The 14,132-nt window shown below is 40.6% G+C and overlaps 1 protein-coding gene across 1 annotated transcript; it reads right to left on the reverse strand.

The window, feature by feature from the left end:
- Positions 1 to 1,060: 1,060 nt before the first annotated feature.
- Positions 1,061 to 9,439, reverse strand: LOC125381088 (neuronal acetylcholine receptor subunit alpha-3-like). Its single transcript, XM_048397285.1, has 6 exons — positions 9,339 to 9,439; positions 6,843 to 6,982; positions 5,931 to 5,975; positions 5,025 to 5,134; positions 3,637 to 4,175; positions 1,061 to 2,166 (listed from the first exon to the last, which is right to left on the reverse strand). The coding sequence occupies exons 1-6, from the start codon at positions 9,394 to 9,396 to the stop codon at positions 1,820 to 1,822; spliced, it is 1,239 nt and encodes a 412-aa protein (XP_048253242.1). The 5' UTR covers positions 9,397 to 9,439; the 3' UTR covers positions 1,061 to 1,819.
- Positions 9,440 to 14,132: the final 4,693 nt, after the last annotated feature.

Genomic DNA, 14,132 nt, shown 5'->3' on the forward strand with positions numbered 1-14,132 from the left:
ATCAATATTTTTGTGATCACTAACAACAGGCAGAATTTCGGCCTCTTTTTCTAAAATCTACAATCCTTTTCTTTGTTTTTGTTTTTTTATTTAGAGTAAAACGAATTTTTCAGTTTGGGAGGGATGATCAATTTGAGAATGCTTTGGGAATCCGAACAGTGCTGTGTCATCTGCAAACACAACGGTTAAACATTTCTTAAAGTTACTGATCATGATACATACACAATAAATAGAACAGGAGAGAGCACACAACCCCGGAGGGCACCCGTAAATGTGAAGGTTACAGGTGATATGATACCATTTACAGTCAGAAACTGTGATCTGTTTAATAGAAAGGATTCTATCTTTTTAATAACTGTTGAATAACTTGCATGTTGGATACTTTGTGCACAGACAGATGAGGCTACATCTACACATTGTGGTATTAAACGTAGAGGATAAACAAACAAGATTCGTACAAATGAACTGGAAATTTCAAGATGTTTGTAGATATGTATGAGTGATATCCTCTACGCCTCTTCCGGCTCTGTAGGCAAACTGAAATGGGTCAGGCCAACATGTAAATTGTCAATAATACGCTACCTGTTCGGCCACTGAGGCCTTATGTATTGAAGAAACAATTTATGATCACACCATATACCACTGATGACTCGTTGTTTTCACTAGAGGAGGTTGAGTTGAGGTTTTGTTACCTACAAACAGCAGACTTTGACATATAAGGGACGCAACTCTGCACAGAGAATTGAGGTGCCTCAGTTCACTGGGACATGTCCCTGCGATAACGCAATGTGCAGAAACAGGTACTGGATTCTTACCTCAGACTATTTTCAGTTGGATAAGAAATCATTTTCTCTTTTTTTCTAAACATGCACCTTGTTACTGACAGAAGGTTTTGTTTGTTTATGTGTTGCTTGTCGCCGCACTCGGCAATATTCCACCTGTATGACGGCGGTCTGAAAATAATCGAGTCTGGACCAGAGAATCTGGTGATTGACACCATGAGCATCGATCCACGCAACTGGGATACGATGACATGCATCAACCAAGTCAGCGAGCCTGACCACTCGATCCCGTAAGTCACCTTTTACGACAAGCATAGTCGCCTTTTACGGCAAGCATTGGTTGCTAAAGACCTATTCTATGCCGGATCTTCATTAATTGCATAAGGACATTTCTGCGTTCATATGACAATGTCTGTTGTGATCGCAAAGTTCAACGTTTGTGTAAATTGGTTCCTGAGAAAGACACTTTTTAAAAAACAACCATGCAACCAAGTGTCGAGAAGATAAGTGTAAATTTGCTTAACTTTTTAAAATCTCAGAAAAGTACCAGGTTCATTTCTGTCAAATGGTACCTTTAATGAACCATATGTCTTCAACCAGTTCTGAGGTCTAATGGTTGGAGTGCCTGATTACTGATCAGAAGGTTGTGGGTTCGTTAACACAATTCGTGCCGTGGAAAAAGTAAAACCTCCTTAGACGCATACGATGCTATTACGGAGAAACAATTAACGTCGTCCCAAACAGTGGTTAATATCCGTGTAGGTTTATGATAATGGCGCAGGGCGATTTTTCACTTTCGAGTAAAAATCAAGAATGATCCCTCGCCCACGCGCACGAAGGTATTGTATTTTGCACGTGAAATGTTACGGGTGTTAGGTTTTGGTTCCGAAACTGATCCTTCCCTAGAAGTCACTGTTAACAGCTTCTTTTGACAACCGATCATGACATTTATATTTAATGATCTCCTTCTTTCAGATATATTTCATTCTTATTTAGCATTTTTGACTGGTGTAAAATGGGGTCCCACTGATTATGAACTAAACAAATATCAATACCCCAAATACAACAGTCACAATTGTCACAGCAAAAAGAAAAACAACAAAGCATATTTTGTTCAGAAATCCAGCGACCACCGGCCAAGTAATGTGAACATTGTCACGACTTTTGTCCTTGGTACTCATGTCACTTCTGTTGAATAGTTCGGATTCCTCATTATTTGGAACATGGTTCATCAATTCAGGCGTTAAGCCCTTACGTTTGGCCGCAAGCCCCGTCATCCATCTGGGAACGCGGTGTTCGGGTGGGAGTCTGTATATGCTCAAAATGATGACGTTGCCTACTACAGAGAGGAAGCTGATAAAGCTTTGTATGGATGCCAGTAACACTGAAACATAAACAGGTAGTATTATATACAGTTATCTTGTGTCAGTAACATGTTTTAAAAAATAAACAAAGTAATTATAATGTGTAATGCTATAACATGGCTAATCGGGACACTGTTAGTTTGGAAAGCCCGAAATCGGGTCCTCCGAAAGCGCTCGTTAAATCTTCGACATCATCATAATCATCATCATCATCAACGTACTATCCCGGACAATTTGACTGACCATGATACTCTCCGGATGAACGTTGTTTCACTGTATGTTGGAATGTTTCATAGGTACAAAATCACACCAAGCATGACATTTTGCAGTTTGTTTCTGTGAGATATACAGGGCCTATTTGCAACGAGCTGCTGAGATTGGGTTTCTGCTTATGGCAAAAATGATTAAACATTAACTGAGTTTCGAGTGGGTATTTGATATATCATTTTCCATCATCAATATACGAAAGACAACGAGAAAAATAGTTTTAAAATGTCAACCCTACAAAGAAACTCAACTGAAGTGAACTGAAGGGCCTCGTTCCACAAGTCGATCTTTGCGCAGAAACGATCATAACTTCACACTTCACCGTATACTCGGAGTGCTAAAACCACATTGCTTGCCAGATTACCAAGGGCAAGCTGTTTACATCCCGAATAGGCCCGTGCAGATCCGGAGGAGAATAGGTCTTCAGAACCCCATGTTCGCTGTCAAAGGCGACTATGCTTGTCGTAAGAGGCGCCTAATGGAATCGGGTGGTCAGGCTCGCTGACTTGGTTGATGCAAGTCCTCACTGGATTGTCCTGTCCAGACTAGATTTTTTCACAGACCGCCGTCAAATAGCTGGAATATTGCTGAGTTCGGCGTTATAAACAATAAACAAACAAAACATCCTGAGTAATAGTTGATGCCATATTGTTTTACTCAAAAGTGCATTGTAATGGCATGCCGCTCTACATGATTAAACTCGATTTTACAACATATAAATTGATATGTAGTAATTGATAGCAATATCGCCATTTGGATACTATCGTAAGTATATACGTAAACATTTGTAAACCATACAAAGTTTACCCTTTGTCATTTGAGTAGATAATGTTTCCTCATCATATTTTTAATACATACTAGTATGTTGGAATACGTAGTTGTGTGGACATTTTAATAACTGCAATATATACCAATAAGTTGGGGGACACATGACATGGCATTCAGTGTGACGAGCGAAACATTTAATTTATAACGAGTAGGCTAAGCCATCGCTTCTAAATATCAATAAAACACAGGGGCGGTCGGGTATCCTAGTGGTTAAAACGTTCTCTCGTCACGCCGAAGACCCGGGTTCGATTCCCGACATGGGTACAATGTGCGAGACCCATTTCTGGTGTTCACCGCCGTGATATTGCTGGAATATTGCTTAAAGCGGCGTAAAACAATACTCACTCACTCAATAAAACAAAGGTGATAGAGTATACATTTGCAAACGTACGAACCGAATAGTGAGACATGGTTCGACAGCTTCGGCAACGTCTCATAGATGGACGACATGAACACAAAGACTGATAGTAGAGATGTGATGGCCAGGGTCGTCTTCTCCCCACTGTCTGCAGGAACCAGGAAACTCAGAGGACTCAGCAAGGGGAACACCAGCAGTGGTGACACCAGACACAACCAGTAGAAGGTTCTTCTCCGCTTAAGAACGAAGAAGAAATCTAATCCCTCGAGTGTTTCATTTTCAATGTGAGTCATTGCGCTCAACGTTGAATTCACCCATGCAGAGATCATTTGAAACTCTCCATTTTCAGTATACCAACGCAAAGAAACACCCTCTATCGAAGTCGTATGTTGGTATGCGTTTGTTGTCATCCATGAAAGTATGCTAATGGAGCACACTTGTGTGTCGAAGGGGAAGTATGTGATGTCGATGTTGCAGGAAGTTGAAGCGACATATCCAGGTTCCCAAATGATAGTGCCGTTAGATTTGACGACCACAAGGTTTCTGCCGTCTCCCATACGCTTCTTTACACTAACACTGCAACATGAAACACCATACTAGGAACACACACATCACCCAAGAAGTATAAGCAATTAAACCCTTTCCATAGGAAATCCATTACTCCTTTATAACAAACCATCGTATGATTTCATGAGTATGTATTTATGAAACACTGTCACATTGTGATGATACCAGGTGTACCCGAAAAGGTTAGCGTATCCTGCCCCAGTGACACCCAACACAAACACATGCACAGGCAAGTCAAATGTTTACCTGGACAAAGGCAAGAACAATTCACAAGTTAAAAAAGGGAATTGCATCGGATATCATGTTGGTCTGTTATGTGTCCCTTAAAACTTTTTGAAAGTTTGCGTGGGATACAATGCTGTAACCCTCATCAAAAACTGTTGAGCAAGATCCGTTAGTAATTAATTTAATTTATCATTTATATGCATTATCCATATTATTTCAGGTCTATGTACAAAGAATGTGGGGCCTATTGTTACATGTTGTCTGTGAGTGGATGTGAATGTCTGGCAAGGATAAGTTTGTTCTCGTTCATATTCTCTCTATGTGTGGTCAGGTGAAGACAGCTGCCAAACGTGCTTGCTTTACTCAACGATATCTAAGAAGACCCATTTCTCTATGAACTATGTTCTTTAGTCCCGCATGGATCCGATGATCGTGATCGTGAGTCTGAATCCCAGATTCTTCCCTCCTATATATTAAGAAAGCATCTTGGTAATGTATCAATGTGTCAACAGCACTGCTCAATGAGATCAATGCTTCTTTAAATTTCACGTTTTTCAGTGTGTATTAATTTCTTAAACATGTAGTGAATCAATCAGTTAATGAAGGCAAACCTGATTTCATTAAGTTACTTACTCATTGTCAATAACATAATCTGGTGTCCATATCATGTTTTCAGTGACAGTGATGTATTTCACAAACCCAAAGTCCTCGGGCTTCCACACCAGGAACTCGTCTGTCCACGTCTGATGGAGAAACAAATAGTTACAGATAAGATACCGGTCATTTGATATTCGGGGGGTTGGGGGTAGGGCAGAGGATATCTAATCTCGATACAAAATTCCATCAGTTGGTCGGTCTCTGACGTGGATAACGTAAGCGTTAGGGATGATCAGTGAGTGAGTTGGCTTCAACGCCGCTTTAACGCCGTCAGTTTAATGTGGGAGGAAAAGCCGAAGTGATGCAGGTCTTAGAAGTTTACCACTTTTGTGACTCCAGCGAGCATGGGTAAGGTGCTAACAAACCTAGAAACATAATCGGGGCGAACCGGCATTCGAACCCAAAATCATAGGTTCCTGGCGTGCCTAAGGGACGCAACTCTGTACAGCGAATTGCGGTGCGTTAGACGATTGGGCTCAGTGTCCCGGTAAACATAAGGAAGATATAATGGTTATGGAAGTGACAAAACTGAAATAATATCAGGGGGTAGCCTAGTGGTTAAAGCGTTCGCTCGTTACGCCGAATATCCGGGTTCGATTCCCCAATTGGGTGCAATGTGTGAAGCCCATTTCTGGTGTCCCCCGTCGTGATATTGCTGGAATATTGCAAAAGTGGCGTTAAACCAAACTCTCACTAAATAATATCAACGCGCTTAAATATAATTAAAATATAAATGATAAATATTGGGTATCTCTGGGAGCACGTCGTACCGCAGCGTCCGAATAAAGGGCAAAGTTGTCTGAAGCAAAACTATTTGGCCCGACTCTTAGTGTTCACTATTTTATACATTCGATCTAACAGAAGTATATAAATTCTACTTACAATACTGAAAAATCCCAACGACTTCATTGTTTCTGTTTTCATGTCCTGCAAGAAACATTCATTAGATAATGAAATTCCAACTGCAAATTTAAAGCAAGTAAATTATAGATTAGAGGGGGTTAATTGAGAGACTTGGCTGTGTTTTGCTACTTTCATTGACGAAGCTGATATTTGGAGGTTATTAAAAGGCAGTTTTAAAATCATGCTCCAATATCTACCCAAGACCACTATATCAGCCCAAGCACCAAAGACCTGAGGGCATATATAGGGATAGGGGGGTTGATATTGGGTATTATATGAAAAGAACCATTTTTTACATATAACATCTAATCCATTCATGAAACATCCCTAAATGCTGGTTTGCGCTTCTCGCCGACTGGGGGCGGTCGGGTAGCCTAGTGGTTAAAGCGTTCGCTCGTCACGCCGAAGACGGGGTTCGATTTCCGACATGGGTACAATGTGTGAAGCCCATTTATGGTGTCCCCCGCTGTGATAGTGCTAAAATATTGCTTAAAGCGGCGTAAAACCATACTCACTCACTCATTCACTCACCGACTGATACCAAATGGTTTCTGAATAGCTTTATGTTGTTGTCAGTTTTACATACAGTATTTTTCATTTTGTTCACAAAACCTTCCGCGCCCGTTTGCTTATACAAATGTGCTCAGTTTTGTCTAAGATAGCATCTAGTTCCGTAATTCTCTTTGCAAGTAGATCGATGCTCGTGATGTCAATCACCAGACTGTCTGGTCGAGATTTGATGATTTACAGACCGTCGTCATATGACCGCAATATTGCTAAACACGACGTTAAAAAACAAACTAGAATTAGAAGTTAATAAATCTAAATGTGAGTGAAGATTAATTGTCATGGTTTTGCAAATTACGACAAAGAGATATCTTTCCGACGTACCAGGTTCTCCATCTGTTTCATAGTAAACACAACGTTCACATTTGTTGGCTTTTCCTTGTCGTGTGAGGGCCTGACAAGAACACTGTAGTTGTCGAACAAGGTGTTTAGTAGTTGGTGTATATCTTCTTGAGACTTCGTAACTGTAACAAAATAACATTTCGAAAAACAAGAAAATATATGTACACATTATTTCCTTCTCTGGTATATCCGGTATCATTCTGTCTTTTTAGCTTGTTCACAATCATTATCAAACAGTGGTTTACGTACATGTATATGAGGGTTTGCAGAGGAGTTAGGAATTCTTTCGTCTCCAAAAGCATTTAATTGATTAGCAAATAGTTGTTTTGGATCAAGAACATTCTGATTGTTTGTTTGTTTGTTGTTTAACGCCGCACTCAGCAATATTTCAGCTATATGATGAGTCTGCACCAAACAATCCAGTGATTGACATCATGAGCATCGATCCACGCAATTGGAAATCGATGACATGCATCAACCAAGTCAGCGAGCCTGAACGCCCGATCCCGTTAGTCGCCTTTTACGACAAGCATACTCGCCTTTTATGGCAAGCATGGGTTGCTGAAGACCTTTTCTACCCCGGATCTTCACGGGTCAGAGTCTTGTTAGATGTTTTCTGTACATAGTGTTTGGAACAAAGACCAACTGGCCTTTGTAAAGTTCTACGTTGTTGAAGGTGGTTCATCAGCGGGATTGATAGGTAAAGTATATGTTAAAGTATACGTTAAAGTATATGTTAAAGTGACCTACAAAGGTCATCATGGACCGACAATTCACATTTGTCCAAAATATTTGACAGTTTAAAATCTTAATTCACTAGTAATTTCATTAAAATTATTCGCAAGACCTCTGCAATTCCATGATTGTATAATGTTTTGTGGATTCATGGTGCTTCCACAGGAGATGTATCACGCGATGTTGAGGAAGACTTTGAATTAATTACTCCTTTGTGTCACGTGGAGATGGATGTACCTCTATGTCAAGAGAACCAAAGGAGTGGCATTTTTTGGTGTCACACCTGCTCTCGTTTCTGCTTTTGTCTTTCTTTGACGGATTGACAATGTCTGGTTCTGGTTCAGATACTGGTTTAACCGTTTTGGATTTGAGATTTAGATTTGGATTTGGATTTTGGTTTTTCTAGTTAAGAGGTTGGCATGGGTTGCAGAGACTTGACCCATGTCAGATCAGTCTGGCAGACAATAATAGAGGCAGTAGTAACAGAATGGGAGACTGCAGCAGAGTACGAAATAGTTGATGAAGTGGTTGCAGTCAGACTGGCAACCCACGTCTTAGCTTCACAGTGTAGGATTTAGAGAGGTCATATGGTTCCTATTGCAGATAACACACTTCACATCCTCCCTGGAAGCCCGTGCTCTCGTGAATGTCACCGCAGCGGTAACAAACAGCACACGCATGGCAGGATTTGGATCAATGTCCAAACGCTTGCCAGTAGTAGCAGCAAAGTGGATATGGGATGTACACCTCCACTCCAATTTTACAAAAAACAAGCTTTGATCGATTGAGGGATCGATGTTCGGGCAAAGGTGATCTTGTAGGTGTTGGTCGGTTCAACCCTACCATCCTTCTTAACAGTTAATCGTTTAACAGCTGTGTCAGACCATATGTTCACACACTTGTATGCACAGGGCATGGTTGATAGAATCGGGCCCATTCTATCACCCGTCTTGGCAAAGTTAGAGTTGAAGTGGCGTGTTGGACTAAGCAACGCTATTGCCGGCTCCGGCGCCTCAACCACCAGACTCCCTTCTCCAGGTTCCGAAACATGGACGCAACCCACGGCAAACAGGTTGCCCTTACGACCAGCAATGTGGTACAGGAGTACGCCGGGTTCATGCTTAAGAGACGCTGTAAACATATTTGTTTGTTGCTTAACGCCGCACGACACAATATTGCCTGAAAATGACGGCCGTCTGTAAATAATCGAGTCTGGTTCAGGCAACCTAGTGACCGACTTCATGAGCATTGGCGACACGCATCAATCAAGTCTTCGAGGCCCGTTAGTCCCCTCTCTTGAGAAGCATTAGTTGCTGAAGGCCAAAACAAGAATTCTTCAGTAGGTAGGAACCTCATCATTTAAACAGTGATTTCTAGCTTACACTATCCTGAGATGAAGACATGAGGATTGATAGGATTGTGAGGATACACTCACCTTCTCGCAAACACCTGGTATCATCCCTATTTGATAGGGATTCATAAACAAGCTCATGATAAAGTCGGAATCGTACAATCGATTCTGCTTTTGGCAGAGATTTCCAATGAATATGAGAAAGGGTTTTGTCGCTTTTATTTAATTACATAACTGAGTTTCATTCGAAATGTCAGTTATTTGCAACACCTGTCCTTTTCCAATGTGATCTGATTTTATATTCCTATAGTTTGACAACCTGTGGGAAAAGAGACAAAGACATGGACCCTTAACGATTGGAGTTACGGTAATAATGGAATGTGTAGGCTTACCTCCGAACTTGAACCATGTTATGAGGACGACAATCCTGGCAACAGGTCGTATGTCCATTATCTGTGTATCGTCTGGCTCTGGTGGAACTGAATAGTGTAACGTTGGCTTTGTATCATACTGACGAATCATTTGAAAATCGATGCCTCAATTCTGTAGAGTATGGTGTCATGTAGTTTAGCGGCGAAGGCGTGATGATGATGGGCGGGAAATACGATGTCATTGTTAACAACCCCCCCCCCCCCCCCCCCCCCCGTATATCGGGAGTGCTCCTATATGTTGCGTTATGAAACAAATTATTCCTTTTTTATGCAAATTGTGACTGGGGAGTACCACCGGTAGGGCAGGACATGCTACCCTTTTCGCAAACACTCGATGTCATCGCTGATTTTCAGGGATCCAATCATATAACTTTCACAGCTATGTTGCCTTTACCGTCCAATGGCATATGTTTCGGCACAAGATCGAGATTAATTCTTGCGCTGGCGATTTATTTTATGATTATGGAAAGGGTTATGTCGTTATTTGCATTATCAGGAAATATATAACATTCTAATTCTGCATAATACAAATGATTTATTGTGATAACGCAGTTGTGAAGAATGAAATGAAGTTCGTTCCCTCAGACTGACCATATATTCCTACCAGTCCCACTGTGACGGATCTAGGGGGCTCGAGTACCGGACGTGGCGTCACAGTATGCATATCCATCAAATAAAAACAGAACAGGATATCCTTGTCAACAATAACAGTATCAATTTATTTACATTAATTAACAAGTTGAACTCAATTCAGCCAGTATATTTATATCAATAAAGATATATAAAATTACTCCATAAATATATAGTTGCCAGACGACCAACGCCAAAGATTGGAACATTGCTGAGTGCGGCGTTAAACAACAAATAAATGAACAAAATATTTACAGACCGCCGTCATATATCTGGAAGTGCGGCATGAAACCAACAAAAAATATATATAACGTCAACGCCAGAAATGGACAGTCTTGACAAATCCATTGGGCTTAAAAGGGAGAAAAGCAGTGAATACGATATGAAAGGGACACTGAAAATGAGAGACGACACCAGGTGTTCGGCAAGGTTAGGCATGTCCCGCCCCAGCGGTAGCACCTGTCATACAAAACACGAAACTATTTACGATAAGACTGTCACATTCCATTAGGCCATCTGTGCTTTGTTCATGACCAGGATTATTTAATCGCACGCATGACAGACTAACAGTTTACATCTGACTGCGTCCGGTTATATACCAACCGTACCATAATGTTGAACTATTCATCGAAAGCCATCAGTCATCTATTAATCATGTGTCGACCTTCTGCCACGCTTGTAGAACTCCACTATCTGTATCTCTCTGGTATTGTCCTCATATGATAATGGAAAGGGGACCTCGAGAACAGAGACGAGGTGTCGGTAGTCATGGTCCCATGATGTTGTGCGAGCAACGCTGCCACCACCGACTGTCTGAAACACTCGTGGCACGAGTTTCATGCTGATAACAAACAATGGCACTGTGGGCGAATGGGATGAATACACCAGACATGAAATGAATCTGTGAAATATTTACCAATATCTCACTCAGCTTTTCTGGACATACGCGGGAGGCATAAAGCACGGCTATCGCCTGTGTGTACATAAAACTTTATGTACATAAAACTGTATGTACATAAAAGTGATCAAAGATGAATAGTGTAAGCTATCATTTAATGACAGTGGCTTTTGATATCAAATATTGTTAACACATGACATTTTTAAACAATAATCGGTGTGTGCTTTTAACTTCGCCCTTTTCTGCTTTAAAAGTCATAATAAACCAGTGGTATGAATCACACACGCACGCACGCACGCACGCACGCACGCACGCACGCGCACACACTCACACATACCATCAGAATCAATTAGATCTGATCGCCTACTCCCCATCATATATCATCATATCATTTCCATTTGGCAATACCATATGGATCAGAAGATATGACTTGATGATGCCCACTAACCCTACCTTTGGGGCATAGTATGTATGCACACACACCACATACACACATACTAGTATATACAGTGTCTCGAATTCATTCCAGAGACACAGATCAAGTTGTCCGACCTTGTTACCGCATGACCTAGAATCAGACAACAGAAGGCGAACGTATAACACGTTAAAGAAGTCGGGGGTCAAATTTGCATTTTGCAGCCAACGTCACGAATATCGGATATAATCATTTCTGTTGGCCACACATGCACGAATGCTTCAGACTTTATGTTGTTCCACTCATCAGTTCATTGAGGGTGATGGGTGGATATTTGACACTGAGGTGCAACAGGACGTGTTTAATGGTTCAGGACTGAGTGTTGGCAATGACATGACATGGGTGTTTTGCTGTTAGGGGAATTTAGTCACAACCATGAGATAAGGGACCTTATGGGTGAAAAATCACATTTTGACTACTCATTATGTCAGAAATACAGTATCTTAAGAACACAGGAACACGATGCACAACCTTCAATCCCTATTTACTAAAAAGTTACTTGGCATCAAACAGTTGGACTAATGCTCTGCAAAATCCCAGCTAACTGTTGGATTCATTTAGATATAGTGACTGATTAATCGAAAGTAGACATGTATGCTAAAATGTTTTGAAATAATGATTTTATTACATTACGACTAAAAGGAAAAATAAGACCGCCGTCATATAGCTGGAATATTGCTGAGTGCGGCGTTAAACAACAATGCCGTTATGAACCCACCACCCAAAACAATCATGCTACACGACGTTAACGTCTATAGAACGCTTACTATGACGTCTCCATGAGTATGACTTGATTCGGTCATGGAAGTCGAGAGTGAACTTAGATTCGTCTGAAAACATGACATTTGTCCAACGGCAATTATCCCAGTGCTGACGTTCCCTACACCACTGACGCCTCTGATTTAAATTACATGCAATATGTTTTATGATGACACGTCGACGTCTTGCACGCTGTTGTCATCTGTACAGAGGATTTTGCACCATCTGAGCATGTACTCTTACACCAGTTGCTGCAACCGGTCCCTTATCTGAGTGACAGTAATGTTTGCAACCGATCATCGTTTTGACTAATGTGTCCTGGATAATGGAATGAACTGCTATATCAATGTGAATTAATTGGCGGCATCAATATTCCGGCAGAACAATTCACAAGCATAAACCTGGCTCGTGTTTCTTCTTCGTTAAAAATGACAACAACACGATTGATAATCTACACTATGGGCATGTCAGAAACATAATAAACCAGAAACTTGGGGGAACATAGCTTCAAAGGTATTTCAAACGAGCTTAAAACATCCCTTATTTACTTCCATCAATGATCCATCAATAGGTGGAGCTCCTTTGATAATGAAAGCTCGATATGATTTCAAAGATTTTGCTTTTAAAACACCACTGCTTAGACCAACCACACAACATGCCAGGTGTCTATATGGTTTGTTCGCGGCTAATATAAATCTCTTGATCAGGTTATTCGTGTCACATGGGCTACACATGTTAACATTTACAGTTTACATATGGATTTGGATATGTCTGGATTTCGCAGGAGGTTGGAGACGATGTGTTAGTGCTTAACAGGTTCGGAAAACATGGTACGATAACATTTGTAAATCAAATAAGCTATTGTATAAGGAATAGAAACATAAGTTATCGTTCGATTTTATCTGTCTGAAATCCCAATCCGTGAATACAGACGTATTTTATGCCTATTAAGAATTGGTGAACTACCATTGATGGTAAATATAGGTTTGAGATGGTATCGAACGTAAAAACAGATTATGCAAGTTTTGTACTCATCAGGCTGTCAAAGATCAATATATTGGTTTTACTAACTTGTCCGTATTTTAGTTCTGTAAGAAATAAATACTTACCACGATACTATTCAGATAACGTATTCAAATACAGTCATTTGTTGGCTGTTAGGCAAAAGTGTATACGTATTAACGGTGCTAAATATGTGTTAGAAGCTCTTGCTATAAGAAAAATGTCGTGATATCACTATCTATTACTGTGTGATGTTTTCAATGATCGTTGTACGTGGGTTGTACTGAATAAACCAACTGAATGAAATTGATGGTGGCTGACTGATGTAAGAGAGAGAATCCCTTGGTTGATTGAGGCGAGGCTCATTTTCGTTGGTTTAATGCCGCTTGGAACAGTATTTCAATTATATCGCGAGGCTCATACGTCAAATATATTGAATTATGACAATGGCAGCCGTCCAATAGTCAGGATTGGCAGACACTTATCATTAATACTACATAGCCCCCAAGAGAATGCGTTCTAAAATTACAGTAGTAATCGTTTCTGAGTAGGATTGAAATTTGGCAATGTTTTCCACATGTCTATCGTTAAACCTTTTGAAACCTATATTAAGGTTTTGAATGTTGTAACCCTGAACAAACAACTTTTGTGCAAGAGTCGTATGATGGTCTTATTTTCAATTTTCGTTGAAAGAGCATACACGATTGTTCCTCAAAAGTTGTGAAACGTAGAACCCAAAGGCTGAAACTGCTGGAAAATTGCTCGACACAACGGGAACGTTGATCTCATCCTGCTTGTCATTCAGTCTTATGGATATTCTTTCTCTCCATGAATCATTATGTGTAGATCTAAATATGAAAGAGATGAGGCGCTTAACACTGGTCGTTTTTATTTCTAGCACAGGTGGGTAAGTCGGTGGAAGGGTAGTGGCTATTTGACCAATTCCTGAAGCTTAGGTGTTAAAATTCTTGGCCTTGTCTCGATTTTGCTA

The sequence above is a fragment of the Haliotis rufescens genome, unplaced genomic scaffold (assembly GCF_023055435.1).
Source record: "Haliotis rufescens isolate VD_foot unplaced genomic scaffold, xgHalRufe1.0.p SCAF_17, whole genome shotgun sequence".
Classification (NCBI taxonomy): Eukaryota; Metazoa; Mollusca; class Gastropoda; order Lepetellida; family Haliotidae; genus Haliotis; species Haliotis rufescens.

What these genes read in the sequence shown, in the direction of transcription:
- LOC125381088 (XM_048397285.1), bottom strand. Translation starts at nt 9,396, where the DNA reads ATGGACATACGACCTGTTGCCAGGATTGTCGTCCTCATAACATGGTTC. An exon ending in AACATGGTTCAAGTTCGGAG is followed by an intron (nt 6,983 to 9,338) that starts GTAAGCCTACAC and finishes ATTTTGTTACAG; the next exon opens with TTACGAAGTCTCAAGAAGAT. An exon ending in CGTTGGGATTTTTCAGTATT is followed by an intron (nt 5,135 to 5,930) that starts GTAAGTAGAATT and finishes TTTCTCCATCAG; the next exon opens with ACGTGGACAGACGAGTTCCT.